The sequence below is a fragment of the Takifugu flavidus genome, chromosome 1 (assembly GCF_003711565.1).
Source record: "Takifugu flavidus isolate HTHZ2018 chromosome 1, ASM371156v2, whole genome shotgun sequence".
In the NCBI taxonomy this organism is placed as follows: domain Eukaryota; kingdom Metazoa; phylum Chordata; class Actinopteri; order Tetraodontiformes; family Tetraodontidae; genus Takifugu; species Takifugu flavidus.
In genome coordinates, this window is record NC_079520.1 from 14,748,135 (window position 1) to 14,759,809 (window position 11,675).

The 11,675-nt window shown below is 45.3% G+C and overlaps 1 protein-coding gene across 2 annotated transcripts; it reads right to left on the reverse strand.

Annotated features, from left to right (window-relative positions):
• Positions 1-2,002: 2,002 nt before the first annotated feature.
• etv5a (ETS variant transcription factor 5a) lies at positions 2,003-10,737 on the reverse strand. 2 transcript variants are annotated; one of them, XM_057028420.1, is made up of 13 exons: positions 10,588-10,737; positions 9,498-9,630; positions 9,270-9,363; positions 9,111-9,158; positions 8,684-8,734; positions 7,267-7,390; positions 6,896-7,189; positions 6,103-6,422; positions 5,115-5,174; positions 4,743-4,811; positions 4,474-4,643; positions 4,279-4,380; positions 2,003-3,993 (listed from the first exon to the last, which is right to left on the reverse strand). In XM_057028420.1, the coding sequence occupies exons 2-13, from the start codon at positions 9,543-9,545 to the stop codon at positions 3,763-3,765; spliced, it is 1,611 nt and encodes a 536-aa protein (XP_056884400.1). In that variant the 5' UTR covers positions 9,546-9,630; positions 10,588-10,737; the 3' UTR covers positions 2,003-3,762. The 2 variants fall into 2 exon arrangements, with proteins under 2 accessions (XP_056884400.1, XP_056884390.1); XM_057028410.1 differs by having other exon boundaries at positions 4,273-4,380.
• Positions 10,738-11,675: the final 938 nt, after the last annotated feature.

Below are 11,675 nucleotides of genomic sequence, written 5' to 3' on the forward strand. Positions count from 1 at the left end.
AAAGGAGCCCACCCACACCTGAGCCCATTAGCCCATGCTGTAAGTATGAGGGGTGACAGCAATGCAACAGCACCCACACCAACGCACTCCCCAGACTGCATTTCAGCCTTCTTCTTGTGACTATTCCTTGGCTCATTGTAGGGATAACGCAAAGGCCAAACAACCATTCACAATACTTTGCAGTGTGGGAGGTTTTGCTATGGTTGATACATCACAACACAGTTTACAGTAGAGGAGGACCAGTCGGACCCACACAACAGAGACAAAACATGGGAAACCTTGTCACACACCCAAACATATTTACCAACCCAGGTTGTACAGACAAAGCAACATTTGACTTGAATGATTTCTGCCATTGCTACGTCATTTCTCTTCAATGAAATGTAAGATCAGCCACTAAAGATAAGCTGAAAAAATCGTTAAGGTTCACTCTCATAGGAAAAAGACAAAATTAATCTTTGTAAATTGAGATTGTGACCATTAAAATATCAAAAATACACACAAAAACAGGTTCAGGTGTTTGTAGACCTGAAGAAAATATGTTAACAAGTAAAATTTTCCCACTTTTTTTTAGTTTTAATTTAAACAACAGATTTATCATGGGAAAAATATCTTGACCTCTGAAAGTAATACTAAATACTACCTTTATGTCTTATGTTTGATGCATAAATCCTGATTTCAGTAGCACTTTCTCAAACCACAGCACCGCCAGTTAAAACATGCGGTGCACTGCTGCCATCTGCTGGCAGAAATGGCACAATACAATATTCCCCCAGGTCACAGTTAAACTCCAAAATAATTTAGTAACTACTCTCATGCCTCCTGTGGATAGGTAATTCCCACACCTGATTCATAACCTCTGTTGTGGGACTATTGAAACAACTCTCCTTATATTTCTGTTTCCGTTAAACTGCGTTGATGATGGGGCTGAACAGGAATGAGATGGTTTGAGAGGTACATTTTAGATTTAAAAAAATAATTTTAAAGCTGTCTCATTACCTGGCCTCCAGTTCCAGATAGGCCATTGTAGTTAGAAGGATTGTGAGGGTGGAAGTGAAAGACAGGGAGGCCTGGAGAGGACATGAGATTTGTGGATTCAGTAAAAGATGACATGATGAATGGTGCAATTAGTTTAGTAAATGACTTCATACATGCTATCAAAATAACCTCGTCCTTGACTCTTGATGTAAATTGAGAGGATAATTTGTGTGGCAATCATTTAATATTTTAAGTATATTTAAATAGCAGAATCGTAGCCTTTCATCGAAACCAGAAACATATCGTGTTGTAGGCCAATACTAATATGTAAAACTAGTCCAGAAAAGGCGAGTCCTTGTAATACAGCTACTGCTCACAAGAGAACGCTGTTGCTTATGTAACTTAATAAGGAAATCTAAAAGAATTTCTGAAAACGTTTTTACAAATAGTATCCTGTCATAATAAAGATATTCCCACTTGAAAATTATAGAGGAACAACATTTGATTTAAAAAATCCTCTTATAAAAATAGCAAATTCTCTTTGAAGCTTTATAGAAGAGTCTTCTAGGACTCTCTGTGATATCCTTTCAAAATGATCACTTTAACTGTAGGAAATTCAATAAAAAAAAATTCCAGGGCTTATTATCCTGCACCTTCAGACTAATAGAATTGCCCTAAAGTGTGTCTTAAAATATAGAAGACATTTAGTTAGTAATCATTATGGTTGCATATGCAGGCAGCAAACAAAGGCTGCAAACATGTAGTAAATTATGCAGGTTATTAATTCTAAAAAAGCACATTTAAGAAAATGAAGCAGACTGTTTGCTCAGTTTATTACGGGCTGATAGAACAAGCACGTATCGAGGAGCATATCCCACAGAATATGCATGTGACTCAAATGAGTCCAGTCAAGCCTAGCAAGTGCACAACCACAACAGGCAGTCAGCTGACTGACTGCATGCGGGGGGGGGGGGGGGGGGGGGGGGGGGGGGGGCGTTATGAAACACACCAAGACCGCAGGCAGTGAAGCATAAAGGACTTTTATTGTACCCAGTACAGATTATAATAAATTTAACAGTGTATGAAACACATTGCGAGGGGGGGAAGACTGCAGCCTATACAAGAGCAGATTGTCCACCCTGTCAGGAATCTAACTTAGTATTATAAAGAGTCTTCGGCCTGGCCTGATACTCTCCACCATTGTCAAATACATCCATACATGAATGAGCCACAGTAGTTTACAGGTTATCAATTATTGTCGGCACAGAAATGATACCAGGGCTGCGATAACAAATTTTGACCCATCTGATTATCACATTTTTCTCCAGAAAGTGGAGTTCAGATCTGTTTTAAATATGTCCTTAAACAATCTCAATTTTTTAAAATCAATTTCTTTCCTCATTACTAACTACTGGTTGGTCTGGGATGGTTATTTCTAGCATTGCATATTTCCAGTATGATGACAAGAAAACCCCACATAATTGTCATTGACAACTACAGAGAAAGTTTGCAGGGAAAGGATCAGGTCTCCAGATCAAGCACAGTTCAATAAAAGTACATGACTATCAGAGCCAGAACGTTAAAGCTTAGACATCAAAAACAAATAGAACCTTATTGCAAAAATATAAACTTTATATAAGTTTGTCTTTGCCCCTCAGAAAAATAACAAATGCACGAAAAGTTTAAAATCGGTGCAAAGACCACCACAAACACCATCTTTGTCTGGAAACAGTGTTAGGCGAGTGGACAACGGTACTTGTTAGCCATGCAACACTAGTCTTTTGCTGTCAAACTAACTGGCGAGGGTGTCAAAAATATCACATTTTTAATACTTTTGCATGCAAAGTTCTGAATTTACTGTCAAAATAGTGAATTGGAATATCATTGCAGAAAAAACAAGAACAAAAGTACAAAAGGTTGAGTTAATGATACAGAACAAACCCTAATGAAAGTCTGGTGTTAAATGAACTCAGTTTAAGCGTCCCTTCTTTGAAATGGGTGAAATGGGAATATACTGGTCATATTAAAATCCTGACCCAGCAGCAAAGGACACCAGGGACAGGCTGCTGTCCAGTCATGGGGATGTGGCCTCCGTAAGGAGGAGCACTAATCTAGCACAGAGACAGAGGCATTAAAGGGCATTTACACCAGAGATGAACCCCAATAGTTGAAATCCAGCAACAGCCTGGTGACAAGAGAGTTCCAGGTCTTCAGAGTAACCAAAATACAGCAGGTTAAGAAAATAAAGATATATCTACAGAAACTGGTGTTTACTTTTTTGTCAGCATGCTTTCACAAAATAAAGCCCTTTTGTAGTTTATGTACTAAACATGCAGTATTATGAAACCAGAGGTGAGTGGGTTTGTGTGTGTGTGTGTGTGTGTGTGTGTGTCTATGGGGAAGGGTGGGGGTGGGGGGGTGAGGCTTACCTGAAAAGGCCCCTTTAGAATAGTGCTGCATTTAAAGTCTATTAGATTTGTCATGTTATATTGTGTTGGAGAAACAGATTGTCACAGACAGAGATGTAACAGCTCTTTAGGTTTTTAACAAAGTACACGTCTGTTCTTAAAGCCGACGTTGCCATAGCAACATCAGTCTCTTCAGAAGTCACTTTTAGAAACATGTCGGCACATTTTTCCTTGCTGATTTTTATCTGGGGAGCTTGCAGAGTTTCTCGTGTAAATCCTCCTAGAAGAAGAGGATAAGGAGGAGGAGCAGGGGGGCAGTGCAAAGAGTTCCTCCTCGGGGATATGGCAGGTCTGGCTCTGGGACCGTGAGAGTGGTTCAGTAGCTGTAGTTGTCCGGGTAGGGGAATCCTGCCACCCCCTGCTCTCCAGCGTCCAGCAGATAGGGGACGGCATCCTCGTAGTGGGCCAGGGGCACCACCTCGTCTTCCAGCTCCGGCAGGCTCTCTGGGTCCATCTTCAGGCTGGGCCTCTGGTTGTCAGGGAAGGCCATGGAGAAGAGAGCCTCGGGGTCACACACAAACTTGTAGACGTACCTCTCACCAGCAACCTGACAGACAACGAGACCCTTCATCACACGTCTGACTAAAAGAGCGGCCAGTTGATTGGCAGCTAATAGGTGAGTGGGGACAGAATCCAGGTAAGAATCCAGGAAAGAAATGGTCAGGAGTAATTTCCCCGAGCCTTTTCTGATCGGGCACAACCCTAAAACCATCGATTTGATCATGTCCGACCGCAAACAAAACAGCAATTTCAAGAAGAGGACAATAAAATGCAAAATAGTTCATTCTCTTGTCAGAGTATGCCAGAAAATAAAAGGTTAACATGCCTTTACCTTCTGCATGATGCCCTTTTCGTAGTAGTAGCGCAGGGAGCGACTCAGCTTGTCATAGTTCATCGCTGGCCGGTTTTTCTGGATGCCCCAGCGGCGAGCCACCTGAGCCAGCACAAAGACGGGGAATTCATCAGACTCACATTAGTGCAGTAATCACATATTAGCTCTATGAAAGGTTTGACTGGAGACGCCAACCTCCTCGGGCTCTATCAGCTTGAACTCCATGCCACGACCAGTCCAGGCGATGAAGTGTCCGTTAGCCGGGTCATCCAGCAACGTGACCAGGAACTGCCAGAGCTGCAGGGAGCCGCGGCGCTGGTACGGTGGCCCGTCCCGATACACAGAGGGCTCCTGTTTGAGTTTACCTGTGAAGGGAGAGACGGCTGAGCGGTTAGACTTTGTTAAATGTAACAAAACAATTGGGTTAAGTTGTTCAAAGTCTTAGTTCACGTATTCAGTCTTACCTTCTAACCTTTCCGGTACCACGCAAGTATCATCAAAGAACTGCTGCGGATCTCTCTCATAGGAAAACACTGGAAAAGAAAGTTTAAAAAGCACCATTTAATCAGCGCGCTTGTGGAAACGTGACTTTTGTAACATAAAGGTCAATACAGCCAGAGCTGGGCAGCTTCCAAAGTGTTCAGCTTCTACAGTATATACAGTATTGGGTCAATGTCACTTCGACGGCTGCTGAGATACTTGAACTGTCGAGTGTTCACAACTGAGTATTCACTCAGCGACCACATACAGGCAAGCTTTCAAGCATTCTACAGGTCCAAGTAAAGAACGGACTCATATTTAATATTCCAAAGGACAAAAGCTGAACATGAACTCACCTTCATGGGTATTCTGGTAGAAGCTTCCCGCTGGCCCAAAAGAATGACAATTAGGCACTTCTGTAAAGGGAAAATTCCTTCAGTTAGTAAATCAATGGCAGCATTACAAGTTTTAAAAAGCCAATATGGCCATGCACAGATTTGGTGCCTTAATTTTGGATGTACAGGAATGCTGGTGATAGTGTTTATACTTCTGGGCAGGGAGGGACAATCTGCAAAATTCCACCATTATTGTCGCCTCCTTAAGTTGCTGCATGAAATTAAACCCAAAGTTAACTTAAAAACATCACCAGGGTCTGTGGAGACCCCAATGAGTCATCGTTGGAGACCCTGCACTGGGCAACAAGACACTATTGTGACAAAGCCATATGCAGTTTTTCCATTCAGAGACACCAGCCCCCTCCTCTGACGTACGCATTTAAAGGACATTAGAAGCTAAGAGGATTTGTCATTACATCACTGCCCCAGCCCGGCAGCCACCCAACAGGCCGACGAGAGAAGAGAGAGAGAGAGAGAGAGAGAGAGAGAGAGCAAGAGAAGAGATGAAAGAAAGCAGCGGCGGTTGTGGAGAAGAGGTGGTTCATGTGTCTCAGCAGCTGTGTGCGTGGGCGTGGGGATCAGACTGCTGTCGCGGCTTGTTTGAGTTGACCCGTGCGTGCAAGCGGCACCTCTGGCTCCTCCTGCGATGTTTAAATGTTTAACGGTCGTATGGTTTGTGTGCGCCCCCGCGGGACGAGCGCTTGATGCCCAACTGTAAATCAGGAGATTTACTTTGTGGTCTCGGACGCTTAGACAGAACCTGATGATGCGGTCTTACGTCTCTGGCACAGGTCTGGATGTGAAAACTCACATCTGTATGTCAGAGGCCAGAGTCAACACAGACAGGCACATTCCTCACCAGCTGCTTCTCCACTCGCGCAATCCCAAAATACGTTTGGAATAATGAGCAACGGACGCAAACGGTTTTTAAAAAAAACCTGCTACTCACCAGAATCAAAGCAGTAGTCCCGGGGCTCCTGTTTGATGGCCATGGTGTGAAAAGCTGTCTGGCGCGGAGGGCCTGGAGGTGGACCCGGGAGGCCCATGCTGGGGACCCCCTGCTCTGTGTACTGTGTGTCAATCAGCTCTTGCTTGAATCCCTGGGGGTGTGGGACCGCCAGTGGTTCTGACATCTGCCGATGGTATGGCGGACGACTGTCACGTGCAAGGCTGTTGTTACTGCTGGTAGCCTGGGGCAAGAACCGGGACCGGACCTGGCTTTCTGACGGGGTAAAGGGGAGGCATGGCTCCGACATCTGCCGATGAAACCTGCAGGAAGGGGGAAAACAGTGGCAACGATCTTTACCAGCGAAACCAGTATCACTCAATTATTACTCAGTTTGGTCTGGAAAGGAAGCGTATTTGCTTAAGCAGCAGCCTCATCTGATTATTCACAAGACTGAGTTATGGCTGCCAAAGCTAAGGTTACAGTTCGTTAAACCGAAATGGCAACATGAGAATGTCAAACACTGGCTACAAATCATTAATCATCACTTGTCAAGCTGGAAGGCAATTATTTCTATTATTTGCAGACAGATGCAGTTGCACTGGGCCCTGTTTCTGTCCCGCTCAAGGTTCTTTCTGCTGAAAAGTTCTATTTCCTGCCACTTGAGTTGAATTGGAGGTGTACAAATGGATGTTAACAGTTAAACCAATCTAGGAGAAGCCAAACTTTGATGTTTTGGTGCACAGTTTAGCACAAATATGCTACAAATACACTGATTAAAAGAGTAAGTGCTCACCTGTGCTCAGATGCGAGGGTGCTGGCATGCTGGGTGATAGATGCACAGGGCACAACAAAAGGTGGGCTGTGGCCCTGGACTGGCTGCTCAGGAGACACTGCGCTCCCCCGTATAGGCTGCCTTAAGTGCACTGGATGCGTTCCTGGAGTTGGGTTGGCTACATGAGGGTGGGGAGGGGGAATCTGCTCCCTCAGTGGGTGTGTTCCTGTGGTACTGCTGGGGCCGCAAGGAGAGACCGGTGTTGATGGGGGAGTCTGTGGCTTAAACCCAGATGTGGGTTTCCTGTCACAGGCACTGTAAATAAAAAAACCACACGGTCAAAACTCCTCTGATGATACCGGGAGTAGAAACACCCCAGCGCCACCACAAACCTGTAGCTGAAAAGGCACTTCTCTCTGAAGGGCATGGGACTCCTGTCCTTGCGACAAGGTGACAAGTCTTTGGAGGGAGTAGGCTCTCTTTTGATCTTGACTGGTGGGGGGCCATGAAACATCACTGTACAGGCGGAGACAAACAGAAGAGCTGATAGCATTAGGAGCCCCATATATGATCCGATGGAGGCCATAAACAAATGCACAGCAGCCGTCTTAACCACATTTGGAGCCGGTGGATGGATGCACGGACGTCTGCGGATTCTCCCCACTGACAAAACCACTTATCGACAGTTTAATTGCTGTTGAGACAGAACAGCGCTAACTGCACTCCACGTGCACGAGATACCACACGTGTAATCTAGTTTCCATTAGGGATAGCCAATACTCATTTCTTGAATCAATGGCTGTAATTCAATAATGGAAAGTGCATTTTCCTTTGTGAGACTGTAACTTTAGACATTAAATGTAATTTCCTTAGCATCTGCTGCAGTGCCATAAAGCAACCCAGTACAGACCATAACCATGGCTGCAGAGGAGCGGGAGGCAAATAAGCGACCCACGTTACGGGTGGACCTCAATGCAACTACCTCAGAGCACACGGACCTCCTCCCGTGGGCTCTGAGGTCCATTAGCAATGACTACAAACACAAAGGGAAAAGTAAACAACCTATTTATTTGCCATTGCTTCTGGTTTGGAAGATGAAGCAGTGGACCCACTGACCTCTAGGCAACCTCGGCTCGGTGCTGGAGAAAGTGCTGGAAAACTACTGCAGGTCAGACCCGCTTGAGTTCAACCTTGCGATGACTCACACACTCTACAACAGTTTTAGTAAATCCAATTAACGGTTGTTGGCACTGTATCTGACCTTTGTGTCAGTGGAACTGAACTAAAATGATGCCGGGATAGGTGGTCAGTCTAAAGCTCACTTTAGCAAAACAACCAAAATCTTTACTGTGCCTCAGACAAAGATAAGCCACAACCACGAGCCAACGCCAGTGCCTGTACAAAACTAAAAGACATGGAGGTCCGAGGCTGCCCTGTCCTCTAAAACAGAAGCCAGCACAGCAACAGAAGCAGGACACGAGTGCAGGAAAGTGTGAAATATGATTAGAAGCTCGGCTCATGTGATTCCTCATGCCAATCAGCTGATTAAGCTCAAATGGGAGAAGGGCGAGCAGCCATCCTCAATGATAGTCTAAGGATGAGGAATGGGGTGTTCCCCTCAACAGGATAAAGCTGGGCGGGGGGGGGGGGGGGGGGGTTGTTTGGTCTCAGTCAAATTATTTTAAAAATGAATATCAACTTTGGCCAAGATTTTTGGTGTGTGTGGGGGTTGCAAACAGCAGTTAGAGATGATGTGCAGGTGCAAATGATCAGCAAAACAAGAATTAAACAAAGGAAGGGGGTACTCACAGCTATCGGACTGGAAATCCGGAACAAACTGTTCATCGTCTGGCACTTGAGCTGTGGAGACACAGGAAAATGGTAAACAAAATTAGTGAATGCATACACTATATGGACCTGTGTGTGTGTGTGCGTGCACCATAAGACGAAAGGGTTTATTAGTAATGGAGAAGATACATTTAATCATAAGCTAGGGGGCGGCGTACAGCTCGTGTACATGCTCGGGACTTTGCTCTTCCTGCTCCAATAGCCAAAACAAAAGCAATATTTCAGTATTGTCAAAAAATTGTGGTTAATCACTAAAGGTGCCGCTGCTGACAACTCAAAAAAGCAAACAAGGAAGAGAAAATGTACTGAGCAACAGGTGTGAGGGGAGGAAGCAAGTCAAAATGGTTCCACTTGAATCATTTTGTTTGGACTGATGGTTGGGACTGACCTTCAGCGATCCAAATCTCTTGTAGCTGACTGAGATCTTGGAATAGCTCTGAAAATCGACAAGCAAAAAAAGATTTAAAAAGATGTGCTTGCGGAATGGAAACGCACGTTGCTTAATGTGATGAGGTCAACGATCTCTGAGTGTCTGTGTCGGCGTTACCTTCGGTGTCCAGCGCCAGCTCCGCGTCAACAAACTTCCTCTTTCTGTCATTAACGGGCCTGTCATGAGACGGGTCCTCCACCTGAGACTTGTGCTGTTTGTTGGAAAGAGCAGGACGGGAAAACATGAGAGCAGGACAACACTGATGGACTGACAGCGTCCACCAGGAACCCCATCAGTCACAGAGAGGCATGATTACAGGTCTGAGGCTGCTTTGTGTCCGCTTACGCTGGGCGGGACCATAAATGGGACCTGCTGGTCATAGAATCCATCCATGATATCTGGTGTGTGGTGAGGAGGGGGGGGCTCTGGCAGCAGGGGGAGGGGGGCTCACTTTAAAGTGGCAGCGCTTTGTGGTATGCTGGAAAAGAGAAAAATAATGAACTTTAAAGAACTTGCATTTCACACGAGAAGCTGCACATCTGGACTATGTGCACGGCTACAATGCTATTAGGTAAGCATTTATTATATAAGATTATGGCTGTGTAGGTGCAAGAAGGCCCCATCTTTTAACAGAGAAGTCTCCTTTCAACACTTAATTTAAACAGAGAAAAGGTAAGCAGAATAAACATGTGTGTGTTCTTTCAGAGTGACATGAGTCACCGGGGCTGCTGTTAATAGGTGACGGATACATGATAGTTGCTAGGTAATAATTACATTCTTAGTTTGGAGTGTCTGTGGCAGATGTGGAGCACATGTTCAGAGGGTAGGCCACTCAGAAACTACGGATTTTTGATTGTTAATATTGAGCGGTGTTCACTGAGGGACGTGAAAAGCACCAAAAACTGGAGGGTTTCGCTCACCTTGAAACTTGGATCTTAAACATTAAACTCTAAAAAGACTGCACACTTATCTACTGCACTCTAATTTTACTTGTGCGCTGTTCCGAGCTGGATAAGGGGTGAGGGAGGGTGAGACAGATTCGCTCAACACCCCACCCCCCACCTCCAGTTCCATCATCTCCTCCTCCTCCCTGCCCTTCCCCCACCCATCTCTCTTTTTTTTCTCAATGAAGTGAAACTCGACTCGCGTGGAAAGACACGGTCCATCCATTCACGACTTAGAAAACACACACGCACACGCACGGCCGCACGCACGCACACGGAGCCCATGACCACGATGGTGATAAACTAAAGTAAACATTCACGCTGCCGAAACCTCAGCCAAATGTTGCACGGAACGAGCTTGAGAACTGCGTTACGCGCAAACGAGACTATTTCACATGTTTGGAACAAGAAATTATCTTAAATTTAGCAACCTAAAAATATAAATATATAAGCAGCACCAAATTAAAGCAACACCGTGTGGCGCAGCTCACCTGAGCGGCTGTGATCCTCTGTTTCGCACCAGCGGAACACAAATATCCACAAGGACGCGAGAGAACGCACTGATCGGAGCCGATGCGCCTCCGACTCCCCACAAAACTTGACTGAGCTCTTCGCTGATGGCCCGACCGATTTTCCTGCGAGACCCAGCGGCGGGCAGAGGCAGCGCTGATTGGCTGATGGCTTCCGTCCTGTCGGCGGGCAGCCAATGGCGGCTCGGGGGCTGATATATTATGCATGAGCCAGAATCATCCAATGGCTGCGTCGCGGGGGTCTGCTTTTATGAATGGCTGGGTTCCATTCACAGTTTTTTTTTTAAAACCTTTACAGCAGAGACGTGTTTGTTAAAGGGCCAACGAAGCAAAGACCTGAAACCAAGGTTGAACTTAGAACACACTCCTCTTTAGAGGCAGTAAATATAGACCTAATATAAAAGTTCAATAGTAATAACAAAATGAAAGGAGACCCTTTCTGAGGGTGTGTCCCTCTCTGCATTGTTCTTGGAAGCACAAATCATGAGCAGATTTATGGCAAAGGATTGGAGTCATGTGTGAAAAAAACAACTTTCGAATCGGTGATCAATTCCACGCTTTGACCACTGGGAGCAAAACCCCAAGTGGAACTTTAGATTAGGCTGAGAATACCGATCTATCACTGCAAACATCTGAGGGATTTTCTGAGATCAAAACTGTAATCCTCTGTAAATCTCTCTATCCGCTGTACAGTCACCGTGACCCTGCTGCAGGGGTGATAACGGCAAGAGCAACATGGAGCTGACGATGTCAATAACCTACTGTGTTCAGTTCTGCGTGTAAAACCATAAACCTCCAGCCTGCTAGTCCACTCTGCTTCTCTTGGTGCTGCGGATGTGGTGGGTGGATCCTTGGAGGCGTGTGCAGAGCGAGCACATTGTATTACTCTTCATGCGCTTCCCTAAATAAATGTGCCATATGTTGATGGTGGTGCAGTTCTGGAGCTCATGCTTCAGCTCTCTGGATGAATATGTTCACCACATGAAGCACATGAAGCCCTACTTACATGTTGAAAACTGTAGTTTACTGTGAGGAGAGAAGAGCTAGGT

Excerpts from the sequence above, each read along its gene's own strand:
- etv5a (XM_057028410.1), bottom strand. The coding sequence starts at position 9,545 with ATGGATGGATTCTATGACCAGCAGGTCCCATTTATGGTCCCGCCCAGC. Across the intron at positions 7,391-8,683 it reads GGATTTCCAGTCCGATAGCT|TGATGTTTCATGGCCCCCCA; the intron begins GTGAGTACCCCC and ends CCGCCTGTACAG. Across the intron at positions 5,175-6,102 it reads GGACTACTGCTTTGATTCTG|AAGTGCCTAATTGTCATTCT; the intron begins GTGAGTAGCAGG and ends TTCCCTTTACAG.